This window comes from Heterocephalus glaber, unplaced genomic scaffold (genome assembly GCF_053883595.1).
Source record: "Heterocephalus glaber isolate CG9 unplaced genomic scaffold, H.glaber_assembly_v1.0 deba00001504, whole genome shotgun sequence".
Taxonomy (NCBI): domain Eukaryota; kingdom Metazoa; phylum Chordata; class Mammalia; order Rodentia; family Bathyergidae; genus Heterocephalus; species Heterocephalus glaber.
The window spans coordinates 69,342,081-69,366,773 of NW_028258324.1; the positions used below are offsets into that span (position 1 = coordinate 69,342,081).

General features: G+C 49.3%; 3 protein-coding genes across 8 annotated transcripts in view; 2 read left to right on the top strand and 1 right to left on the bottom strand.

The window, feature by feature from the left end:
- The window catches only part of Liph (lipase H), a 38,342-nt gene extending 33,799 nt beyond the window's left edge, over nucleotides 1–4,543 (top strand). For both annotated transcript variants that reach the window (XM_087187031.1, XM_004834843.4), the window contains one exon: nucleotides 2,009–4,543. In XM_087187031.1, the coding sequence (XP_087043157.1) occupies nucleotides 2,009–2,096 (88 nt within the window). In that variant the 3' untranslated portion in view covers nucleotides 2,097–4,543. The remainder of the gene's footprint in view (nucleotides 1–2,008) is intronic.
- A 2,891-nt stretch (nucleotides 4,544–7,434) lies between these two features.
- Nucleotides 7,435–14,555, top strand: Tmem41a (transmembrane protein 41A). 3 transcript variants are annotated; one of them, XM_004834842.3, is made up of 6 exons: nucleotides 7,435–7,950; nucleotides 9,167–9,320; nucleotides 10,604–10,765; nucleotides 11,220–11,358; nucleotides 13,730–13,877; nucleotides 14,355–14,555. In XM_004834842.3, exons 1-6 carry the CDS (start codon nucleotides 7,832–7,834, stop codon nucleotides 14,356–14,358), a joined length of 726 nt encoding a protein of 241 aa, XP_004834899.1. In that variant the 5' UTR covers nucleotides 7,435–7,831; the 3' UTR covers nucleotides 14,359–14,555. The 3 variants fall into 3 exon arrangements, 2 of the variants coding, with proteins under 2 accessions (XP_004834899.1, XP_004834898.1); XR_204742.3 differs by having other exon boundaries at nucleotides 7,706–7,950; nucleotides 13,730–14,065; XM_004834841.3 differs by having other exon boundaries at nucleotides 7,707–7,950; nucleotides 13,730–14,555.
- Nucleotides 14,556–20,839: 6,284 nt separating this feature from the next.
- The window catches only part of Map3k13 (mitogen-activated protein kinase kinase kinase 13), a 123,289-nt gene continuing 119,435 nt past the window's right edge, over nucleotides 20,840–24,693 (bottom strand). For all 3 annotated transcript variants that reach the window (XM_004834849.4, XM_004834848.3, XM_087187030.1), the window contains 3 exons: nucleotides 22,903–22,970; nucleotides 22,022–22,319; nucleotides 20,840–21,309 (listed from right to left, as the gene is read on the bottom strand). In XM_004834849.4, coding sequence (XP_004834906.1) covers nucleotides 21,208–21,309; nucleotides 22,022–22,319; nucleotides 22,903–22,970 — 468 coding nt within the window. In that variant the 3' untranslated portion in view covers nucleotides 20,840–21,207. The remainder of the gene's footprint in view (nucleotides 21,310–22,021; nucleotides 22,320–22,902; nucleotides 22,971–24,693) is intronic.

The window sequence follows — 24,693 nt, forward strand, 5'->3', positions numbered from 1 at the left end:
TGTTCAGTGAGAGAAGTGAAGGGTTTTCCAAAAAATAGTCTTGATTGGTGCACACCTGTAATCTCAGCACTCAGGAGGCTGAGGCAGGAGGATCGCTGTGAATTCAAGGCCAGCCTGGGCTACACAGTGAGTTTAAATCCAGCCTAGCTACTTAGTGAGACCCTTTCTCACAACAGAAAACCAAAAACCAAAAAAACCCAATAAATACAATAGAAAACAAAAACAAGTAGCCCTGTTATCCAGTTATACTGGTGTATGCTTAAAGAGAAAGGACCAGCAGGCGAGGAACTGATTTGTTATAGCCTCAGAGTTACATAATTCCTCTCTAACCACCCATGCTGTTTGCAAGCCAGTAATTTGTTGTAGGAAAAGAATGCTTTGTATCATTTGGCAAGCTGATAAAGCTGAGGGTAATGTTTAAAGAGGTTAAAGAAAAACTGGATTTTTTAATTGACAGTGTAAGACAATTATTATAGCAATGTTAAATTTGGCTGAATTTGACAACTGCTCTGAGATTTTTTTGTTTTTGTTTTTGAGACAGGGTCTCACTGTGTAGTCCAGGTTGGTCTTGAACTCACTACATAGCCCAGCCTAGCCTCAAACTCGAGGTGATCCTCTTGTCTCAGCCTCCAGAGTGCTGGGACTACAGGTGTGTGCCATCACGGCTGGCTGAGAATGTTTTTGTTCTTAGGAAATACACACTGCAGTATTAAGGTATAAGTAACTTACTTTTTTAAGAAACATTTATTGGTACATTTTAGATACACACGCCAACATTCCTCATAGAGAATGTTACCAGTACATGATACATCTTGCTTCTATTTTTTCCCATTCCTCCCTCTTTGAGTCCTCCTCTTCTCACCCACAGACACTGTTTCCATTTTTCCTTCTATTCTTTTTGTTCTCGTCCTGTCTTTCCTTCCCGCCCCTCCCTCCCTTGTTCCCCTTCCGATTTGAATCTTTTCTTCTCAATTCCCACTATCTATTACACATTTCAGTCCTCATTTCCACTTTCAGTTTCTCACACCAGAGAAACAATGCAGTATTTAAACATGTGTCCAATTTATTTCACTTTAGAGTATGGTTTCAAGGTCCATCCATTTAGCTAGAAATGTCTCAAGCTTATTTTTCTTTATGGCAGAGTAGTACTCCATTGTATAAAAATGACATCTTTATCCATTTGTCAACTGGTTTAGAAAAACATGTGGGAGGGGAGAGAGATTTTAAAAAGTACATAGCTGTGTTTATGTTGTGATGTCACTTTTCCTAGCACTTAATCTGGAGGGAGGGAGGGAGAGAGGGAAGGAGGGAGCTGGGGGGGATGATGTAGACTTTAGGGTTATGAAGTTATTTTTCTTGAAGATTTAGGGAACTCTAAAATATTTCATAATACAAATTCCTTAATAACACAAGTTTTGAAAAACAGTAAGTCTCTTCTAAGAGGATACCGATATTAAATCTTCCTGGACATGGTGCACACCTGAAATCCCAGCACCCGGGAGGCTGAGTCAGGAGGATCATGGGTTCAAGACCAGCCTGGGCTATGTACATAAGAGAGTTCAAGGCCGGCCTGGAATACAATGAAACTGTTTCAAAAGCCCAAACCAACCAAACAAAAAAGAAACAAATGACCAACAACAAGATAACTGGGACTATTTAATAGTTTTTGTCCTGATTTTCAAAGGAACACATGGTCACTTTATACAAATTTGGGAAGTATAGAAACTGATACGGAAAAATATCACTTGTAATGTATTCAGAGGTAACCACCGTTAATGTTTTTGGCTATTTCTTTTGAATCTTTCTAGTATTGCTCTTAGGCCTAGTGGAAGTTGCACGGTAACAACAATTGACATCCTACTCACTTGTTGCTGGCTTTTTCCTTACCATAGCATTCGAAATAATTGCTACATAACCCTGGAGCCTAAGGATATAATGCAGTTTGCCTGAGTAGCACATGATGTTTCTGCTGTCTCGTGGATGATGCTATTTTGTCTTGTCTTCCCAGGCCACAACTGTGCCGCTATGACCTTGTTCTGATGGAAAATGTTGAAACTGTCTTCCGGCCTATTCTCTGCCCTAAGCTGCAGCTCTAACTTCATGGGGACCGGTGGCAGTGCAGTGTCAAGCAGGCGACATCTACAGCCTCTGTCAAAGCTTCACCTCACCTTTTCTTCAAGGTTCTGAAAGTACAGAAGAATGAAGGTTATTTCCAGCATCGTCCTACAAATGTCACATCGTCAAACATCAGGTGACCTTGTGGTTATGCAAGGATCCAGGAAAGCAGCCCCTAACTAGGGCAAGTCAGAAATAGCCAGGCTCCTGCCAGCCAGGCCTGCGCTGTCTGCCTGCGTCCTGGGGCCTCCTTTGTTCCGACCTGTCTCTTCTGGTGTGTGTCACCGGTGCCTGCTGCTGTCCCTTGGGGCTGTGGGTCTCACATCTGAAAAGGAAGAATGGCTGGACAGCCACCATGGACTCCCATGACCTGTGCCAAATTCCCCTTGGGTCAGGCACACAGTGCAGAGTGGAACTGACCTACCTCGCTGGCCTGCTGTGGGCTTGGGAGCTGAGTCTGTGAAGGGTTCTTTGAAATCCCAGGGGTGCTGCATCTGGGAGAGCTGTGATGAATGTGAATTTGCTTTTATTTATTTTGATATGGCTTAGCTTCCTTGCTTAGACGACTGAGAACACCACAGCCCTGACTTCCCACCTTTGCGGAGGGGAAGGGGTGACAGCCCCGAGGGGAGTAAGTGGGGGACGGAAGGGGGGCGTGGAAGCAGGGCACAGCCTCATGGTGTGGGCACAGGGCAGAGGAAGAGGCAGGAGAGGAAAGCTAGAATATTATTATTATTATCAATTTTTTTTTGGTGTGGTGCTGGGAATGGAACCCAGGGCCTCATGCACTCTAGGCAACTAACTGCACTACCACTGAGCAACACCCAGCCCGTCGCTTTAAGCAACCCTTAAATAATATTTATTTTTCCCTACGACCAGTGTAATCCATGATTATTGAAGGATTTTTTTTTTTTTGGTACCAGGGATTGAACTTGAGTCCTTGCACTTGCTCAGCAGGCGGTGAAACCACTGAGCTAAATCCCCGGCCCCTATTGAAGGACATTTTAAAAATGCAAGGTGCGAAATGAAAAAGAATGCTGCACATAATTCTACCTGTTAGGAGGGGCTGATGGGATGGTGCTGTTAACTTGTTTTGCTGAGAATGGAATTCACAGCACAGATGGTTTGGCTTTTGGGGCATCCAGAGCCTCCAGTTTGAGGAATTGTTTGGTTTCCCCGGAAGGTGTGATCAGGGAATCCGGGGTGACAGCGACAGGTGAGTAAGAGGTCCCTGAGAGCCGAGGCCAAGGAGGCTGGGGCGAAGGGAGGACAATCCTGGAGCCGGATGTCCAGGGCCTGGGACTGCAGTGCTGCAGGCCCGGTGCCATCCGCCACCTGCAAGTGACTTCTATTGCCTTCTGTGACAACAGCCCTTCTTGTAACGGAACAGATGACTTCATAGATGACAGAAATCTGTGTGGTGTGTGCTCTCCAGGTTTCCATATGTATCGAAGAAAGTGCTTGCTTTACAGAACGGGGAGCACAGACCTCTGAGTGGAAGAAAGCTCTGGGCCGGGCGCTCTGCCCACCACACTCCGTCACCTCATTGCCTCCTTCCACGTTTGCACAGCGATGATGGAGAGAGAGGTCAGCATGCTGAGAGGCCCCAATGTCTTTTTATAGTTTTGTCCTTTATTTTGATTAGCACAGTCACTTTTTGTCCTCTCCCCCTTATCCTCAAATATGGGGTCATGACAGCAAGAAATGCAATAGAATTTCTATGAATTTCCAAACTCGTTGGGCCACGGGTTCTGGCACCATGGCTGCCTCACTGTGGGAAAGTGTCAGGGGGTGGGGTGGGTGGATGAGCAAGTGGAAGAGTGAACGGAGAAAGGGAGAAGGGAGTTTGCTTACTGCAGTGGAGATGAATTTCAAGGGGTTTTGGAAAACAGCCACTGGCAGTGAAGGTGGTTCAGAAGCGGCCCCTGCCCTCTGTCTTTCTTCTCTGGCCCCCAGAACCTCTGACTCGGTCCCTTGCTGCTTTGCTCTCCTGCTCTGTGTCAGTGTATCTGAATCTCAAATCCACATGCTGTGACATTGCAGCCTGCCCCTTCCCTCCCTCTTCTCTGATTCTCTCCTGCTTAGCCACCCCTTCTCCAGGGTCTTCTCAGACCTCATGTCACTTACAGTTTACTATCCTGCCCCCTCATGCACTTGTTTTTTGGTTGAGACAAGGTCTCACTATGTAGTTCAGGCTGGCCTCGAACTCACAGTGATCCTCCGATCCTCCTGTCTCAGCCTCCTGAGTGCTTTTGGGCCACCACGCCCACTCCTCTAATGCACTTTTAAAGTCTCTTTTACATTTATTTCTGTGATTATTAGATTAACATCTGTCTTCTCTACTAGACTCCTCTGTAAGGCAGGGACCCTATGCCTGCTGGACTCTGTTCAGGAAATATGTTAAATAAACATCTGCATTATCACCCAGGCCCTGTGGAACCATCCTTGGTAAAGACCTCCTCTGTAACCTTGCCTTCGTGTTCGATATTCGATTCCTTGCCCAGCACAGGCTCAGTAACGATAGCTCCTCATTCACTTCCTCTCCTACATTCTTTTAGCTTCTCTAAGTCAACATATACCAAGCCGGGTCTTTGCTAGAACCTGACACACCAATTCAATAAAGACGAATTAAGTCCCAATTGTAAAGTTGAGCACAGGGTTACAGACTGATGAGACATCGCCTCTTATGGAGCTGTTCACTGTCTCGTGATGACATTGCTCAGGGAGCTTGAAGAGGAGGTGACAGTTGTCCTGGGTGTAGCTAAAGGGGGCATTTTCCAGGCCAGGGAGACTGCCAGATGGGGGAAGAGTATTGCCCAGGGCAGGAACTAAGAGTGCTCAGTTGGATAGAAGGCTGAGACTACTTCCCCTTATTTTCTTAAATGGAAAATTTCTAACCTAGAGAGAAAATAATATAAAATCCACCTCCACGTGTCCATTACCCAGCTTCAACAGTAATCAGCTCCTGGTCAATCTTTTTTTTTGGTACTAGGGATCGAACTTGGGACCTTGTGCTTTCGAGGTAGGCGGCAGCACCACTAAGCTAAATCCCAAGCCCCTGGTCAATCTTGTTCTATTTATTGTCTACCCACCAAAACCCTGTAATGTTATTGTGATGCAAATCCCAGTCACTGGGATTCATTTGTAAAATACTTCAGTATCTTGAAAAGATAAAATATAACTTTTTTTTTCTTAAAAATGAGTCATGGTATCCTTTTTTTTGGTTTTCTTTTGTTCAGTACTAGGGATTGAACCCAGAGCCTCACACATACTAGACAAGCACTCTACCACTGAAATGTATCTCCAGTCCTTTATCTCAAAATTTATTTTGAGACAAGGTCTTGCCAAGCTGCCTGGGCTGATCTTGAACTTTTCATCCTGCCTCAGCCTCCAGAGTAGCTTGGATTAGTGTGCACCTCTGAGCCTGGCCCACAGCATTCTCTTAATCCCAACCCGTGTCTGATTTTTATCCTGGCCATGCATTTGGCAACTGCTATCAGGATTTACTGCTACTTGCCTGTTTCAGGCGGCTACAGACAGTAGAATTCCATTTGTGAGTATGCCATCATGAACCTAGCAGGCCCCCAGCTGATGGGGGTGTGATCCATTCCCAGTCTCTTAATATCAAAACAAAGCTGAGAGAACATCTGTGAACATGTACTCTTGCAAACCTATGGAGATCTCTGTAGATTCAATTTTTGGATGTGCAATGACCCGACTTTGTGCACTCGAATTTTTTTTTTGGTACCGGGGATCGGGGATCGAGCTCGGGACCTAGCGATTGCAAAGCAGGTGGTGGCACCACTGAGCTAAATCCCCGGCCCAGAATGTGCACTCGAATTTTGACAAGTGCTCGCTATTTGGACCAGGAAATGCTTTGACTGATATGACAAGGACACTTTCCTGTTGCCCATGCTGTTGAGCCTCTCTGTCCCTTCCTTCATTTAATCAGACACACGCCCTACCAACCCACCTCCCCCAGGCTGCCCATCTTCCTTCCCACCACTGTAGTCTGCGTCCCTTCTCAAGCGGGCAGTCACAGCTGCTGACTCAGCATGCACAGTATTCACCAGCCAAAGTGAGCATCCTAAAATGGGAAACTGAGTCACGCTTATGCAACACCTCGGTTGGAGCCTCAGCATCTATGAAGCAGGACTTAAAGCTTGCTAACAGGGTCCTGTAATGTCCTGGTTACTGAAGAATCTGCCTTCCTGCAAGGCTGGTCCCCCACCCCTTACTGATAAGGTAGTCACATTCCTGTAAGTGAAGTTTTGTAACCCCTGAGGAACTCTGTTCTCAAAAGGTACAGATAAAACTGACAACTATGTTCTGTAAACAAAGTCTGTGACACGGTTCTCATGATTCGTAAGACACTGTCCTCTTACAAGGCTAAGTTACTAAACTCTGCCCTTGTCCTGTGCACACTTTTGTCACTAGAAAGATTCCCCACCTCCCATCAGGCGTATAAAAGCTAGAACTCTTCTTCAATTCAAAGCTCTTCCTTTGGACAGCAGTCCTTTGTGCCGGTGTTCACCTTAAATAAATCCTCCTAAATCCCACTGGTCTCTCCTGTCTCTCGGATTCTGCAACACCTACCATATGAACCGCCCGGCTCCTTAGCGGGCCTTCCAGGGCTTTCCAGGTGGTCCTCAGCCTCTCCGTCCTTCTCATACCTCGGGGCTTCCCTGAAGCTGGACCCGGGTGCTGGGCCAGCTCACTGCCCTGAGGGGCTACTCAAGCCCCACCGCCTCCAAATCCCCGCAGGGTGAGAACCACCAGTTTTGGAGCAGGCTGGCTTGGGTTCTTGGTCCGACTCTTTTGCGTAGAATGCCACTTAGTCTAAGACCCGGATTTACCTATTTATCATAAATTTTGGGGCGCTGGGGCGAAACCTAGAGGCCCGGACTCGCTGGGCAAGCGTTCTGCACGAGCCACACTCCGACAGTGACTAGAGTGTTCCACTCAGATGTCGGGACATCGCTGAAAGCGCAAGGCCGCGGGAACCCGGCAGCAGGTGATCTCCGCCCCCGCCAGCTGCCCAGCCGGGGAGAGGGGCGAGGCCTCCCCGCCAGGTGGGGCCCAGGCCGTGCAGACTACCGAACTCAAGACTTTTTTTTTTTTTTTGGTAACGGGGATCGAACTCCGGTCCTTGGGCTTGCGCAGCAGGCGGCCAAACCACTGAGCTAAATCCCCCGCCCGAACTCAGACTTTTAAATACCAAAACAGCTACCTCGCGGGGCGGCTGTGAAGAACACAGTAACGGGAGCGGGGGGGGGGGGGGGGCGGTGACGAAAGGTAAGGCGGGCTCTGTCCAGGGTCACGGACACTGCGCCGCACAGGGCACCGGAGACCCTGGGTCGGGCTGCTTTGCTCTGTGTGACGGAGACTGAGGCTGACTGCAAACCGGCTAACAGCTCGCCCTGAGCCTCCCAGCCCGCACAGAGGCCGCATTCAGAGCGCTCAGCGCCCGCGGAGTCGGTGGAAAAAGAAGCGGGGACAACGAGACGGCGACGGAAATACCGGCGCCCGCCGAGGTGCACGCGCAGACAGTTTCCTGCCCGGGGGGGGGGGGGGGATACCTCCTGGTCCGTCCGCAAACGTGTTCCGTCCGCAAACGTGTTCCGTCCCGCAGTCCGCGTGCGGCTAGGGTTCTGCGCTGCCACTAGCGTGGCCGGCTCCCGTGCGGCCCGGCGGCGGGCAGGGCCGCGGCGCCGCCATGCGCCCGCTCCTCGGCCTCCTCCTGGTCTTCGCCGGCTGCACCTTCGCCCTGTATCTGCTGTCCACGCGGCTGCCCCGAGGCCCGATGTCCGGCTCGGCGGGGGAGGCTGACGGCAGGTGCGCGGCGGGGGTGGCGGGATCGGGGTTCCGGACAGAGGAGGGCCCGTCCGCGAGGATGAGCGAGGCGGACCCGGCCTCCGTCTGCATGGCCTGGGCCACACCTGGCGGGGCGGCCTCGCCTCTCCCCGGCTGGGCAGCTGGCGGGGGCGGAGATCACCTGGTTCCCGCGGCCTTGCGCTTTCAGCGATGTCCCGACATCTGAGTGGAACACTCTAGTCACTGTCGCCTGTGCCCTCACCGAGGAGACTCGGACCGTGGGGAGAACCCGCGCCAGAACCAGGGGGCTGCTCATCCTTGATCGGTGATAGGCTCAGGATTGTTCCGATGGCGGAGGCGAGGCAGCCTTTGCCCTGTGACTCTTGGGCAGGGTTCAGAGAGCCCTGAGCGGCATTATTAATATCAGGGTGAAAAAACAGACTCTTCGAAAGGATTCGTTTCAAGCCTGCCCTGTTATCAAGAAAGTTACGTGGTGTTTTTGTTGGTTTGTTTTGTTTTTCGTTTAGTGCTGCCCATGGAACCCAGGGCCTCAAGAATGCTAGGCAGGAGATGCACCACTGAACTACAGCCCCAGCCCGAGAATGTTGTGTTTATGGGATAATAATGTTTATAGGCTAGGTAGGCTTCCCTAGGTAATCTGTAATTGTTAGTGAACGGTGAAACAGTCGTTTTTCCTAGTATCTCAGGAGCAGGATGAAGCCTGAATTATTCTTGGCTTGTGGGAGACGTAGTATCCTTAAGAGGACAGCAGTCTAAGGAGTGTAGTGCTCACCTGGAAACAAATCTTCTCAAGAATAGGTCACAAAGGGTCTGGGAGTGTAGTCAGTGGCACAGCACATGTGCTTAGCATGGGAGAGGCCCCGAGTTCAATTCCCAGCACCAAAGATCAATCACTCATAAAATCTAAGACTTAAGGGAAGTTCAGTGATTGCCCAGCACCAATGTCTCCTTTTTTAGATAAGGAAACTGAGGCCCAAGGTCACACAGTTGGGAAGTAGCACAGTGGGGATGACACCCCAGGACCCTTGCTCTTCTGTCCGGCTCTGCTGTGTTGTATTGGGTCACCTGTCATGTGTTCAGGTTATGTATGTGTTCCCAGCAGACCCAGTGATGGGCATGTTTATAAACTTACTTGGAAAAAAGAAACAGCAAGCAATGTTCATGGGCACTGGGCAGATCTGGACTCCTGTTTCCATCCGATTTTCCAAATCCCCAGGTCAGTGTGGTTCCCTTCCGACCTAGCCGAGCTACAGGAACTCTCCGAGGTCCTTCGAGAGTACCGGAAGGAGCACGAGGCCTATGTGTTCCTGCTCTTCTGCAGCGCCTACCTCTACAAACAGGGCTTTGCCATCCCTGGCTCCAGCTTCCTGGTCAGTGTCCTGCCTGCCTTCCAACCCTGCTTTCCTTGGGAAAGCCCTGCGACTGTTTTGTGGGAAAAGACATGAAATAGTGGGTGGCATGCAGTGGCTCTCAGCACTTACTAAATGATCAAGTGGCAGACCAGGAAGTCCCGAAAGCTCCCTTTTGTCTGGCTTGTTTCTGTCTCCTCCCCCAGCACCTTCTCTATACTCTCGGCTCAGTCTAGATCTCCCCAAGCAGTCTGTTGGAAACTGGAAGATAAGCAGACATGTCTGGGGAGGAAGGGAGGTGTGTGGCACTCGGGCCAAGGGCTGACTCCTCAGGGCTGCCCTGGGCTCATCTTCCCCATTGAGCTGATCCTTCTTTGGGGCTGAGAGCCAGCTACTACTCGGTGGGGGCCTCATACCTGGACCTGGGGTGCATCCTGGCTCTGCCGGGGATGCTCCTGCTGTGAGACTTAATCTGTCACCTGTAGCATGGAGTAAGGCTAGTGCATGACTCTGAAGACATCTACATACTAGATGCTCAGCAGGTCCCCACCTCCTCACTGCCAAGGCCTCCTTTTGCTTTCTCTCTTGGATCCCGGGCTTTGGCAGGATGATGTTTACTAGCCAGACTGTATTTATGAAGCACTGGTTTACTTGTCCATTTCTGTGAACCTAAAACTAACGTTGGCTAGAGTGTTGGTCAAGACGGAAACTTCAGTATGAGCATACTACACAGATGTAATTCTAGCAAACAACAACAACAGAAAATCTTCTGTAACCTGTGTGGTCTTACTGAAGGAATATTCATGGTGTGTATTCATCTTTTGAGATAGTAGAAATATCTTGTGAGTTTCATTTCTACTTTCTCAGAGCCCTGGTCATCTCCGGTCACATGCAGCAGGAGGCTGGGCACTGTGTACACACATTAGCTCTTTGGATTTGCTGCTGCCCTTGGAGGTGTTAATCCTGACCCTTGTTTTAAAGATGAAGAGACTGAGCTGGGCATGGTGGCCCACGCCTGTAATCCCAGCACTCAGGAAGCAGAGGCAGGAGCATTGCTGTGAGTTTGAGACCAGCCTGGACTATATTTTGGGAGTCAAAAAACTAACAAACAAACTGATGGAGAGACTGGGGTCAGGGCTACAGTTCCCAGCCTTTTCATTCACCTCTTTCAGTGGGTGATGGGTTTTGGCTGGGAAGCTACAGAAGGAGAGAGAAGCCATGACTCTCTGCGTGGCTGCAGGGTAAGGTGGTGACACTGGTAGTTGCCCCATGTTGTCATGGCTGAGTGTTTGCTTTCTTCACAGAACGTTTTAGCCGGCGCCTTGTTTGGGCCATGGCTGGGGCTTCTGCTATGCTGCCTGCTAACCTCGGTGGGCGCCTCGTGCTGCTACGTGCTCTCCAGCGCTTTTGGCAAGCAGCTGGTGGTCTCCTACTTTCCGGATAAAGTGGCCCTGCTGCAGGGGAAGGTAAGGAGGCCTGCATCTGAGCACCAGCCAGAGTGTCACCTCATGGCCCCAGGGCAGTGAGGAGCCCAGATGTTCCACAGGGCTCCTCTGCCCTTCTCAGCAGGTTCAGGGATTCTCTTAGTGCCATCAGGAGGCACAGACTTGGGATCAAATCCCAGCTCCAAGCCATGGGTGCTGGGGCACCCCTGTAATCCCAGTACTCGGAGCCTGAGGCAGGAGAATTGTAGGTTTGAGGCCAGCTTAAGCTATATGGTGAGACCTTGTCTTAAAAAAAAAAGCAACAAAAGAATTCCTAGCTCTGTGGCTTTGGGCAAAGTTCCCAGCTTCTCTGATCCTTAGGTGCCTCTGTTTGAAAAACAGCCCAAATCCTGAGGGTTGTGGCAAGAACTGGGGGTAGAATGCAGTGTCCAGGACGGTGCCTTTCGTGACTTTCCGCCCTATCCTCTTGCTCCAGGTGGAGGAGAACAGAGACAGCCTGTTCTTCTTCTTACTGTTTCTGAGACTTTTCCCCATGACACCAAACTGGTTCTTGAACCTCTCGGCCCCGATTCTGAACATCCCCATCGTGCAGTTCTTCTTCTCAGTCCTGATCGGTAAGGGATTGCAGCAGAAGTTTGAGTCTTGGGTGCTGTCGTGTTGGGGGGCTGCCCAGGGTCCCATGTGCCTGCCTCCGAGAAGACAGGGTCCCAAAGAGCATCTCCAGGCCTGTGACCTCATAGAATTAAATTCCTGCTGATTTAAAATCTACTCAGGCTTGAACATGGAAACCCATAAAAATACTTAAGAAATCAATAGGGTCACTCATTTTGTGTCTGTATTTAGTGCTTAACCGGTATCAAGCGCTGTGTCAGGCATGAGATCGTCTGTGTGTGAAGCTCATGCCTTGGCCCACAGAAAGTGCTCAGTAAATGCTAGCAGGAAGAGCAGCGTTGGGGTGAGGGTGTGTGGCCCTGAGTTCTGGGTGTGGGCAGAAGAGTGGAGCCGAGCAAGGGACTTTCTGTCTGGCTCTAGCCTGTGTGAGTAACTCTGTCTTAGGAAGAGCTGGCATCAGTCAGGGCCTTCTTGCCTTTTGATAACTGCATGACATTCCGCAGGCTACTTACCCTCAGGGGACAGCTTGGCCAGGTGAAATGCTGGTTATGAAGCAGTGTTTCTCATTGGTTTAATCCCCAGCATCACCTTCTGCTGAAGTATATATGTATATAAGTAAAAAATAAAGATCGCCTGAGGGCTGCGTGTGCGTGTGCGTGCATGTGTGCGTGTGCATGTGTGTGTGTGTGTGTGTGTGGTGCTGGGAATGAAGCCCAGGGCCTGCACATGCCAGCCAGGTGCTCTACCACTGAGCTACATCCCAGCCCGCTCCCTACATCATCATCTCTGGGTTGGGGCACAGGACTCAGCATATTTTAGTTTTCCAGGTGATGTAAGGATCCAGTTGGAGTTTTTATTCCTTGGAAGGGATTCTGAGGGATCCTGAGTTTTGAAATCACCTGAATTAGATGATTTCTAAAGTCTCTGCTTAGCTTGGCAATTGTACAACCTCCAGCAAGCTGCTCTCCCTCAAAAGGCTGGGACCTGGGCTGGGGATTTAGCTCAGTGGTTTCGCTGCCTGCTGCGCAAGTGCAAGGACCCAAGTTCGATTCCTGGTACCAAAAAAAAAAAAAGGGCTGGGACCAGAGCAGCATTTCTCCAAGTGTGGGCCTTGGTCCACCTTCATCAGGGTGATAAAACGCTAACACCCTGTAAAGCTGGTGACCGTTTCTTTCCTTGCCCTGTAAGCCTAAAGTAAGGGTCGCCTTCTCTGAAAGCTGCCTTAGGGTGTGGTGGAACTGGCACTCGGGGCTTTCAGGCCTAACAGAAATCTGTCCTGGAGCCGCTGCTATTAATAGGGAAGGCCTGAGAGAGCTTTACGAAGCAAGGCCAGCCACAGCCACTTCCGGCACTAGAGCGCTTGGGCACCTCAGCTAATGGGGTTAATGGTATGTGTTACTGAGGTGTCATGAGGCAGGGAAGACTCTGGAGACCAGAGTTCCTTCCATCTGCAAGCTGTGTGGCCTAGACTGGTCTGTGACCTTCATCTCCCTTCTGTTGCCTCTGTTGTAGACGAGGAGGGGATTGTTGAGGCCCAAGGCCAATCAGAAGCTTGGAGCAGGGGGTGGGGAGAGACTTTAAAATGCAGGCTCCCAGGCTCCACCCCGGCACCAAATAACCAGCGTCTCTGCAGTAGGGCCTGACCATGTGTTTTAAGGGTTTCACCAGGGTGGTGTTGTGTGACTAACCTACCTGGCCACTAGCTGGGCTTTCAGTGGCTTAGATTACTTCTGAGAGACAGTTCGGAATATGAAAAGTATTTTTTTTTTTTTTTTTTTTTTTTGGTAGCAGAGATTGAACTTGGGACCTTGTGCTTGTGAGACAGGTGGCAGAACCACTGAGCTAAATTCCCGGCCCAAAAGTAGTATTTTTTAAAAAAAGAACTTGCTTTTTCAGTCCTGAGGGTTTGAACCCAGGGCCGCATGCATGGCAGAGAGTACTCGACCGCTAAGCTATTTGTTTCTTTAATCTTATGCATACTGTAAATCTCATAATGATGGCAGTTTAGTCTCTGCTGTGGCTGTTGGACACTCAGAACCAGATCTGGGGCCCACCTTTAGTAAATACAGGAACTCTGTGCATTTGAGTTCTCACCTACTCTGCACTCATTTGTCTTTCTGAGCTTTAAATCTGTATCTTACTGTAGTGTGTCTATGTGCAGACCAAGGTGTTGGGCCGGGTTGGTGGGTGGAGATGGGAAGTGAGGAAAGGAAGGAAAAGACCAGAAAGGAGAGAAGGAGGCGATTGTGGCTCCAGGTCAGGAGCTGGGCTGACAACCGGAGTCACTCTTCCGAATCCCTGAGGTCACTGCTGGAACGTTCTTTTCTTAGTCTCCCTGCTCCCACTCACAGGCTCTTGCCCTCCCTGCTCCAGGTTTGATCCCGTACAATTTCATCTGTGTGCAGACCGGCTCCATCCTGTCCACCCTCAGCTCCCTGGATGCTCTCTTCTCCTGGGAGACGGTCCTGAAGCTCCTGGCCATGGCTCTGGTGGCCTTAGTTCCTGGAACTCTCATTAAAAGGTTCAGCCAGCAGCACCTGAGATTGAATGAGAAGGGGGCTGCCAATTACACAAATAGTAGAAAAGACACGTGATCTGGATTTTCCATTGGTTCGCCTCTTCCCTGAAGTCTATTGCTGATTTGCATACCGGATGTGGTTCACGACGCCATTGATCTGGGCTCATTCCACAGAGAACTCAGGAAGGATGGTTGGTTGGTTGGGTTCGCCTCTTGCCTGCCCCTGGCAGCCTTGGGACAAGATGGTTGTCCTTGTCCAGAGCACAGGGTGTGTGACAGTGTTCCGGGGACTAGTGCCATTGCTCACTGGGAGCCCACATTGCTGACATGGCCCTTCTCTTCTGTCAGTCTCTCAGAGAGTGTTGTGTACTTTTTTTTTTTTTTTTGGTACCGGGGATCGAACTCGGGACCTTGGGCTTGTGAGGCAGGCGGCGGAGCCACTGAGCTAAATTCCCGCCCCTGTTCTGTACTTTCTTGCAGATGACCTACCTCTTCCTTAAGCCAAGGGAATCAAGTGGATGAGCGACCTAAGACTTCCACATGTGGCTCAGATGCGCAGTGATTTTTGTGATGCTCTTATGTTCAGTCTCCTGATGTCCCTCTATGTCACATCTCCTCCTGGCTCTATGCTCTTACAATTAAGCTGGTTGCAAACGGACTATTAAAGATTAATGGAACAAACTCTGTGTCTTGTGGATATGTTCTGGACAGGGCAGGGCCCTGGACAACGCAAGTCCAGTGACCATCTACATTTTCTGGTGTGTCCTTTCTGTGTCCTACCTCTTCCTGCTAGGAGAGTGATTCCATATGCTAGGCTACCAGCCAGGGTCCCCTGGGAATGTTCTTCATTTTGTCATTTGCTGAGAATAACTGAGGAATAGTTGTTTCTTTTTTTTTAAATTGAAAGAGACAGAATTGCCTGATGACTGGGTAGCATTGTATTGTAATTACCTACAGCTGTCATTGCTTCCTGTAACTGTGAGGCTGGTTCGGTATGGGCGTGGGTCATTGCCTCTAAGGACAGATGGACCCTGGCACCTGAACTGACCTTTTATCCTCGTCGCAGCTTACCAGAACCGTTACCCTTGGTCATCATCTGCTGGGTTAATTTGGGTTTGGCCAAGAATCTTGTCAGGGCTCTAATCTAGGCCTCTTATTCTACGTGAATTCTTGAGGTATACCATGTTCCACAGGAAGAGTGGACTCCCAAGTAGTGTTTTTTTGGATGCAGTAGGAATCTTGTGGATTTCAATAAAAACTGTATTTCCTTTTAGGAAAAGGTTTGAGTGGAGGTGAGGAAGCGACTTTGATAGTGGTGGCTTATTAGAGTTTGGGAATAGGGGGAAGGAAGAGGGGCGGGGGTTCCCTACACTGTTGCAAATGTGTGCCCCTTGTCCCTTTGCAGGACCCTTAGATTTGTCTTTTTCCTTCCTCTTGCATGATTTTCCAAAAATGTGCCTTATTGGTTATGAGTTTACAGGTAAAGCACTTTCCCAAATAAATGGATATAAACATTCTGCATTAAATAAATGGACATAAATGGTTGGTTCTACATGTTGCTAAATTTCAATTGCCCTTACCAAAGAGAGTCAGGCTTGGCTGAAAAGCAGACAATCCAAAGTGATGCTTTAGTTTGCCACTCTCAGTAGGCTTCTGACCAAAATTATTCCAGGTTTCTGTTTTCCTCTCCTCATGTTATAGCGGTGTCGTTAGGAGTAGGAGCAGCTGCACAAGAGCACAGGAAGAAGCAGAGTGCTTGTCTGGGCTCTGAGGAAAACTCAAGAAGAGACTAACAAAAATGATGGTTATCTCTTCCTTTTGTGGTTGTGACTGAAATGCAAGAGCCACAGAAACTGGCTTTCTCCAGCCCATGTTTTTCCTGGTTGCAGAAAACCCATTCATGTGAAGTCTTCATTTCTCAGTGTTCTGACCAGTGCTGAGGCCTGTCAAGGCAGCCCACAGGACACAAGCAATATGTTTAGGAACAGATGGGACCAGAAGACAGGAGTACGCTTTTTGTTTAATCTCATGCATTTGTTTCACTTTGATAGTTGTTCTTGTTCCCATTGCTGTTCAGTACAGACATCAGAAAGTAACACAGGGAGCAGGGAACCGACAGTACAGACCACAGGGGAGACAGGCGAGGGAGTTCATTTTGAGACAAGCACAAAAAAGAAATTCATTTGCTCCAAATTAATAGGAACTCAAATTATTTATCATACAGAATCAGAGGGTCTCCCACTTGCAGTCCGGGAAGTGCTCACTCGAGGTAAGCACAGGGGTGCTGTGGTTACGGTGGGGTGTCTCCCTGACAGCTAGCATTCTGCCCGGGGTTCCCGCTGGCTTGCAGCCATGGGACGGGATGACTGTGTTGCTAGACAGTAGCCTGGGGCCAGAGCCAGGGATCCCCTGAGTGCTGAGAAGTGGCTCCGGGGAGCAGTACTGCCGGGATCCTGCTGGAAGCCCCGAGAGGCCTTGCCATCTGCTCGGGGCCTGGCTCTGGGAAATCCTGCCATCACACATTGGCTGTGTGACAGTTAACCAAAACCTGAACCTACTCCTTTTCCTGTTTCTCAGAGCAGTGATTTCAGAGCTCCCCTCTCCTGCCACCTGTCCCTGAGAAATGCTCCAGGTACCACAGGGTCCTCTGCTTAGCAGCCCAGTGTGTTCCGAGGTGAACAGGCCTGTGCAGTACCGGCTGTAACACGAAAACAAGCAGGCTAACAGGATTCTTCGGCTGGTCTGTGAGGCTGCTAACACCAGCAGTGTGAGTACACTGGGACATTTGTTCTATGAAATCAGCAAAGAAAACCTTGCTGCCTGGAAAGGCACTAATTTCATACTGACAGGATTAGCCGAAGTCTTGAAAAGGATGTCACACAAGTCTCAGCACCTTGGGAGGAACATGCTCATTCGACATAGAGGATGTGAGTGAAGAGACATTTTGGAATTTGACCCATCAGTGGTAGGTGATTGTTCAGGTGGAACTGCAGTCCAAAAGGGCAGTGAGGAGAGGCGAGTGGCTTTGCCCTGCCATAATACAGCCCCGGCCAGCCTTTGTGGCCTCCACTAGGAGGACACTAGTGGGATCCTGTCATTCTCCCGCCGGGACGAACTCAAGAGCTCGGGATACCTTTTGGAAATTGAGTATGAAATCTGAGGTGGGATGGCGGGATTTCCCTTTGCACATCAGTTCCAATCAGATGGTTCAATCAAATGCTTCAAGTGCAGAGTTGTGAGTGGTTCTGAGGCTGAATGTAGAAGGAATACGGTGCTCAACAGCTACAGTCTCAGGTGTTTAGGATGAAGGTGGCAGATGGTGTTTTTGTTTTTGGCCCAGTAGAAACACAAAATATACCACACTGTACTGTGGAGTAGGGTAGGAATTTCTTGGATTTTAAATATTATGTTCTGCTCTGAAAAATTCATTTTTAGGAAGTTTAAGTAGGAATGTTTTAAGAAGAGGAAAAAAAAATGAGACCTAAAGGCATAGAAAAAAAAGAGTGAGCCATCTGACCAAGAAGAATGGACTCATATTGGGAGGATGTCAGTGAGTGCTCCACAGTGGGAAGCCACTTTCAATAGGCTTGGTTATACCAGGAAAATCCAAAACTGGCACATCCGTGACTTGGGGTGGGACAAGGGAATAACTTAGCACAACGAGGCCCTGAAATAAATGCCCAGTACTTTTAAATCCTGCTAAAAATGACCCTACTCCTAGAAAGACACATGTGTTGATACTAAAGTTTTAAAATATTTTAACTTCAACTAGGCCATCCCTAATCACCTTACACCAGACAACATTGTCACCTCTCCGGGTAGAGCGCTCCACAATCTTGCAAACAGGTCTAAGCTTTAGAGGCATAAGGTCCATTATCATTGAGGACACGATCTAGAAAAAGATAAAAACCCAAACTAAGCGCTGGTCAGCAATACAAATGGAAACACATCTTGCAGTCAGTTAAAAACATGTTCAGTGAATGTGCACATTCATTCCAAGGGGGTCTTGGCTTTCAATCTGTGATGTTGCCGGAAATCACAGTCCTGTGAGGTTCCTTGAAGCACTGTTATGGTTGATAAGACCCAAAGAATTAGCTCTGAAATTCCTGGAGCTCTTGATTCAACATTCTTCGGATGGCTCTGGAGCTGTTCTCAAGCAACACCAATCCAAGATTGCCCTGGTTTTCAGGAGGCAAGCAATGAAGGACAAAGCTGGGGTGTGGAAGGTATTTCTCTTTTAACCTGGACGAAGGACACCCTTCTTGGAAACCTCTAGTCAGTTCTACCAAAAAAACGGGTTCAATGTGGACTTTATTCAAATCTTGACAACACAGTGAATGACTGAGGATTCAACACTATCTACTCCCCCGACAAGCTCATAGGAGTCAATCTGAAGAGAGTGGCATTGGCAGGACAGACCCCCAAGGTGGGGAATCAAAAACTGATCAGAATGATGAGGTATGGGGTGGGTTTTCTAGGAAGACCCTCACTGAAATGTGATTCTTCATGCTTTATGCCCTGACCTGGGCTTTGTTGATCCACACGTTTTTCTGTTGCCACTAAATGGGGGCAAGAATGAATGAACTGAAATGCCGATGTTTCGTGCTGACCGAAAACAGGACCTGGAGTCCTCACACTTCCATTCTGAGGAGTGGTGGCGCCGAGGGGGTCATAGCGTAAGCAAGATCTGAAGCCAGCCTTCGAGACTCTCGCCTGGCCCTGTGATCCTCTAAGTGACTCAAGTTTTTTGAGTATCCTATCTTCTTGAATTTCTTTAGCCTGGTTATGGGATGGCATCACAACTAGGCCTTGTATGTCATGCCATCTTTATGTCTTTTCTTTCTTTTTAAAGTCTTCCTGCTCCTCCCACTCAGGGGGAAAAGGTTGGTGTTGTGCAGTCTGGCAGTAAGGAGATTACACACTACTGGTGACAAGGTTTGAAGCTAATCCACAAGCCCCTTGTAGAAACTCTAGGTCTGTTCCTCTCAGAGTATTAAATAATTCTCTTTTTGTTTCTAATGTCATCCCATGATTTTATTTCTCATGAAATTTGGGAAAGTTTACAGCTTCTAAATTATTTATCCATCTGCTCCGTCATCTACCCACCCAGGCACTTTCATGGTCAAGCCAGAATCCCAGTGTAACCTTGGGACTTCAGGGCAGAGCATGCACCCTCAGATGATTGTTACTGTACACAGGAAATCAGGGAACACAGCTAAGATGGAGACCAGGGAGCTCCCGAAAGGCAGTTCCATATTCATGCCTTCATTCAAATCATAAAATACATAATAATCCGTCTAGCAATAAACACTGTTATTGCGCTACATTGTAAACCACACCTTCTGATCGACAGAAAATGAGAATGATAATACAAAATAAAATAACAATGATAATAACTCCATAACTTAAGCTCTTTCATGTAGTCCAGCTACAGAAGTTATACAAAATGGAATAATTTAATGCAAACAATACTGTTCTCTGTATAAGTTAAACATTTTCCTTCATCCTACCTATGAGCTATAAATTATAGACACTGCATTCTAAATCAATATCTCAACATAAAGTGTAAACAAATGGAGGGATCAAACAAACAAAAGGAACTGCTCTAAATTCCCTCCTGCCTTTCCTTTTTGGCTGATGCAGTCAGTGAAACCCAGCAGAGGGGGCCCGTTTTCATCCCCCTGGAAATGCTTTAATATCTGTATGTGCAAGCCTTTCCTAACATCCTACAGGAGGCAGGGTCAGAAATTCTAGCAAGCGTAGAGAGGTTGTTTGATCTTGGAGACAGAGACAAGAATTAGGTCAACATCTCTTTGTAAAATTCTAAATCAAATGTTCCTTAAAGCCAAGGCACCAGGAATTCCCTTGGGGTGCTTTTCAGAGCCCGTGACCTTTGGGACAGGAAGGGCTCATGCCTTTGACATGGAAAATCTTTCCAATTCCCTGCTCGGCATCAACTCTTCTCTTCACCAATTTCCAAGTCCAATTAATAAAAACTGCACTGATTCAGAGTGAAGTAAAATATATTTTACAAGTAGCAATGAACCAAAATGCTATTATGGGGTGAGAGGGGTTGCCTTTTGCAAGGTGCTTGCTTTGCCTTTATTCCAATGGTGATAGCCTGTCACTAAAGCTTCAAGGAGAGAATGAGTTAATAAAAACCAGGGGACGTTTGGGTATTGGACATTGGACATGCACATACACACATATCCTTGATGCCTTCAAATTCTGTTCTGTTTGAATCAATATGATTCTAGCAGACAAGGAAACTTTCTAGAGAGGGGCTTCCATTTTCTCTACACAGCTGAACTGAGCATCCTGAGTATGTACTTTTACAAATTCCACACTTGTTTTCCTAATATTATTGCAGATGTTCCTTTTCTTTTGTCCTTTTCTCCTCCTCAGCAACCCCTTCCACCCCAACCCCTTCCCAAAGAAAGTGGTCAACAGCTGGAAAGGGAAAAGCCACCGCAGGAAAATGGCACTTGAATCTGAAAGATCAACACATTGGTCAAAGTAACACATTTGTCAAGGTAGCGACAATGACAGCATTAAAAAGGGAAGTATTTGCCAGGGACAAGGTGTGACACTAGCTTGTAAGCCTCACTGCCAAATGCTGCTGAAAGTTAAAACATGGAAGCAGCTTCCCCATGTTCAGTTTTGTTGGGTTTTCCTCTTAGAGGAAGCACAGCCATCAGAGACCTCCAGTGTGAGTGTCTGGTCACCAAACTTTTCTAGGTCATTCCCATCACCCACCTGGACGAGCTGGTTGAACTTAATGTATCTGTTCACAAGTTACCTGGAGTTGCTTTTTCCTCTGTGTTCTTTGTATTCTGAAATGCTCTATATGTCTTGCTCTGGTTCTTCCTCAGTCACGTATAGCCAAAAGACCTGGTCCCCTGTTCAAGCAGCAGTAATACCTCCCAGCCCCACAAATTCCCAAGGATGTTGCTCCTAAAGTTCACTTCTTTCCTTTCCTTTCCTTTTTTTTTTTTTTTGCAAGAAATTATGTGTCTCTATCATATATAGTTCACTCTTTACAGTACAAAGTGTTAAAATGTCCAAGAAAAATAAATATCAATGTTACAGTAGCTAGAATATTCAGTAAAATAGATCCCTGCCATTCTTGATTGAAATGTTCAGTGAGACTTAATTTCATTTGGATATTTTTTTTTCCAGAGATTGGTGAAGTCTCCTGTGCCTGTTATTGCAGCTCATTTCTAGGGGTGGGATGGGGCAGCTCTCCTCCCAAACAAAGAAGGGAGCGAGTGGGAAGAGCGGGGAATCTGAAATGCCGCTGTGCCATGGCTGGGTCAGGACGGGCACTCCATCCTCACCAGGTGGCAGAGCTGTAGTGTTTATTGGTCCTCACGGTGGCATCGGAGCACTCCCCGCCCGAAGAGTCACAGTCTGATTCTTCAAACTGCATGGGGTTCTGCAAAGACAAACAAAATCAGACTTCGTTCATTCCGACCAGCCCTCCCTCGGTGGGCACATGGGGGGACGTTAGCCCCCCCGCGTGACCGGCACTGTGCTGGGGAGGGGGCCGGGACGAAGGGATGGGCCTGTTCTGATGGGCGAACAGGGAAAAGAGCCACACACAGCTGCTCAGGAGGACCGCGCTGCGACACTTACACCACCGCCTCCTGGCCTGTAGCATTTACTATGTTCCGGGCACTGTCGCCAGAGCTTCACAACCATTTAATCTAGGCAGTGACCCGGTGAGGCAGGGCGCACCTCACCGATGGGTCAGACGTGACCGTTCCCATTTTCACGCTCTCCGAGGGGCTGAGCGACATGCCCTGGGTCACCTGGCCAGTGGAAAGGCTGAGATGTGCGGGTGGGCGGCCCGAGTTCAGGGTACAGACTGACGACCTCCCACCCTGCCTGTCCGAAGGCAGCACCGAGCCTGAAATGTATTCATCATGTGCTGCGGGGCGGAGGGGACAGGGCGGGAAGCTGAGCGCCCGAGCGGGCCGGCGGCGGGCTTAGAGGCGAGCAGCTCCGGGAGCCGCGCTGGGGGCAGCTGCCGCTGGCCTGTCTTCCCCTTGGTCCACGGGGGCCGCCAGAGGAACGGGAAAGGCCCCGAAGACGCGGCCCGTGCCAGCCCCGGCCGGGAGGGGTCGCTGGGAGGGCGGGTGACCCACCTCGTAGCCGCGCTCCTCCGCGCACAGCCTGCCCAGGGACATCTGCGTCTTCACGCGGCGCACGGCGCACTCCTTGTCCGACAGCCCGTCCGAGTGCGAGGAGATGTCGATGGGGATGTCCGGCGTCTGCGACAGCAGCTCGTCCAGCTTCTCCGCCAGGCGGCCCTCGACCTTCTCGGCTGACTCATCGGGGCTGTTTGAGTGGTCGCTAGTGTTTCCCTCCTCTCCGTCGGACACAGAGACGTTCTCCGAGCTGAAGGTCGAATACGACTGGCAGCTGCTAATGCAGCGAGGCGGCCTGGAAGCGCGGAGAGCGGGTGACAACCTGGGCGCCGTCCCGGCCTCCCCCTCCCCTCCCCGTCCGGCCCAGCTGAGAGGCCCTGGGTCTTCCCCTCCTCGCTGTCCCCCCCCCCCCCCCCGGGTCACGGCAGGCAGAGACTAGCTGGAAAGGCACAGAGGAGCGCTAGGAACTGAACTGCGCAAGGCCCCAGCCGGGAGAGCTCTCACGGGACCCGGGTTGGCTGCTCCTGGGCCTTGGCCTTCCCCGCCTCCAGCAACGTGAGGCCTGAGTTTCCGCGGTTGACCCAGGCTGGGCATTCTGTTAGGGCAGCCCGGGCAGGTTACCACAGGCAGGCCCACCGGAAGCGGGCACAGCCCCCCATCGCCGCCCACCGAGCCAAGAGCCTGGCGCTGCGTCTGGCTCAGCGTTTATAGAAGCGCCCGGAGCAACTATCCGACTGTGGCAGCGGCAAAACCAAGCGCTGCGAGTTCCACTTCTCGGTGCGGTGGCTGTCAGGGTGACCTGTGCTCGAACAGCGGGAGTGGGAAACCCGGGCCCCCCGCTCCGTTGAGAGCAGTCGCACGGGGCCCGTTGGTTTTACCTCTGTCTTCGTGGAAATTCAACTTCACTATCCACTTCCCCTTCTTCTTCTGAAGAGTCATCCCCACTCTGAGGAGAACAAGGGGAAAGACTTGTATCTCTTTTCACCTCTGTCTCCCCCCCGGCTTCCCACTATCTGCAGAAGACTAAATTATCACCAAGAGGCCTTTGGTAAAACTTGCTGAATGTCACCTTTAACATATGCCTCCTCATTTATTCATTTAGCAACGTGTCCTCGGTGCTCAAAATGACAGGCCTTGTACGAGATGCCAGAGGACACCGAATGGAGTAGGGTCAGCCGAACGGTACACACCAGTAAGCCCAGCTACTGAGAGGCTGAGGCAGGAGGATTGCAAGCTTGAGGGCAGCCTGGGAAAGCTAATGAGACCGTCTCTCAAAATAAATAAAAAGGTCTGAGGGTGTAGCTCAGTGGTACAGCAACCCTGGGCTCATTCCCCAGTGCTGCTCCCCGCCCCCAAAGTTAGAACTTAATTTTTGCCCTTAAGGAGCTGAGTGATGAAAGGGAAATTGGAGAGGACGTCTTGGATTTGGGGACAATCTCGTCATCTTTGTCACGAGTGGTTCCAGCCTCTTCCATAGAGATTCCGCAAGAAGTGATCCTTTAGTTCTTCAAGGTCCAACAACCACCCTCTCCTCTTTTCTATACTGACTACTCTGTCACAGATGTTACACTTGTACAGGACACATTCTCTGAGGGTCAGAGCACATCTTGTTTGTATTGTTTCCCTTATTCCAGTGCAGCATTGCATATGAGCAGGTGTTTATGACCCTAAATATACACAATTCTCATTTGCCAGTTTTAAAAAGGTACTTCATGCATTTTTATTGCATCAGCAGGTTGGCAGGGCTGAAGGAACTCTGACCTGGACGCCTGAGGCCCTGTGACTGCCAGGCCCTATGGGTGACCTGGAAGGCTGGGGAAGGGACCCAGCTGAACACATCACCTTTCCTTCCTGGGAAGAGAAGGGCAGAAAGAGCAGCCTTGCTCAATGTCACAGTCCTTCACTACAGCACCAGGATGCACTGGAACAGGTAGACTCTTGCAAGCTTCGTAATTCAGTCCAAGTAACTGAGTCCAAAGTTGAGGACAGTTTACCCTTCTGAAAGTTAAGGAACCCCACAACATGTATTCATGTGTTGTGACACGCTGTTTTGCATAGGGAGATGGAGACAGAGATGTGGGGTGGCTGGGAGTACTCCCCTTAGGCATGGGAGCTGCTGGGTGGCTTTTGGTCCTAACGAGGCCAAGCCTACAAGACTTGTGTCTGGTGGCACTGGGTGTTTCAAAGGCTGTAGGCTTCCCTTTGGGATGATGAAAATATTTAAAAATTGGTCATAGTGATGGCTACAGAACTATGTGGATAAAAAAACACTGAACTGTATACTTTACAGTGCTGGGGATTAAACCCAGGGAGTCCTGAGCTACAACCCAAGCCCTTTTAATTTCTTTTGAGACAGAGTCTTGCTAAATTGCCCCAGCTGACCTTGAACTTGTGATCCTCCTGCCTCAGCCCCCTAAGAAGCTGGGATTATAGGCATGCACCATCGCATCTGGTAAAATATACATTTTAAATGGGGATCAAACTCGGGACCTTGCACTTTTGAGGCAGGTGGCAGAACCACTGAGCTAAATCCCTGGCCCCTATATTTTTGTTTTTTGAAGCAGAATCTTGCTATGTAGCCCAGACTGGCCTCAAATTTGCAATCCTCCTGCCTCAGCTTCCCAAGTGCTGGGATTATAAACCTGCACTAGCAGGCCCAGCTGAATCGT

What these genes read in the sequence shown, in the direction of transcription:
- Tmem41a (XM_004834841.3), top strand. Translation starts at nt 7,832, where the DNA reads ATGCGCCCGCTCCTCGGCCTCCTCCTGGTCTTCGCCGGCTGCACCTTC. An exon ending in GCGGGGGAGGCTGACGGCAG is followed by an intron (nt 7,951 to 9,166) that starts GTGCGCGGCGGG and finishes CCAAATCCCCAG; the next exon opens with GTCAGTGTGGTTCCCTTCCG. An exon ending in TGGCCCTGCTGCAGGGGAAG is followed by an intron (nt 10,766 to 11,219) that starts GTAAGGAGGCCT and finishes CTCTTGCTCCAG; the next exon opens with GTGGAGGAGAACAGAGACAG.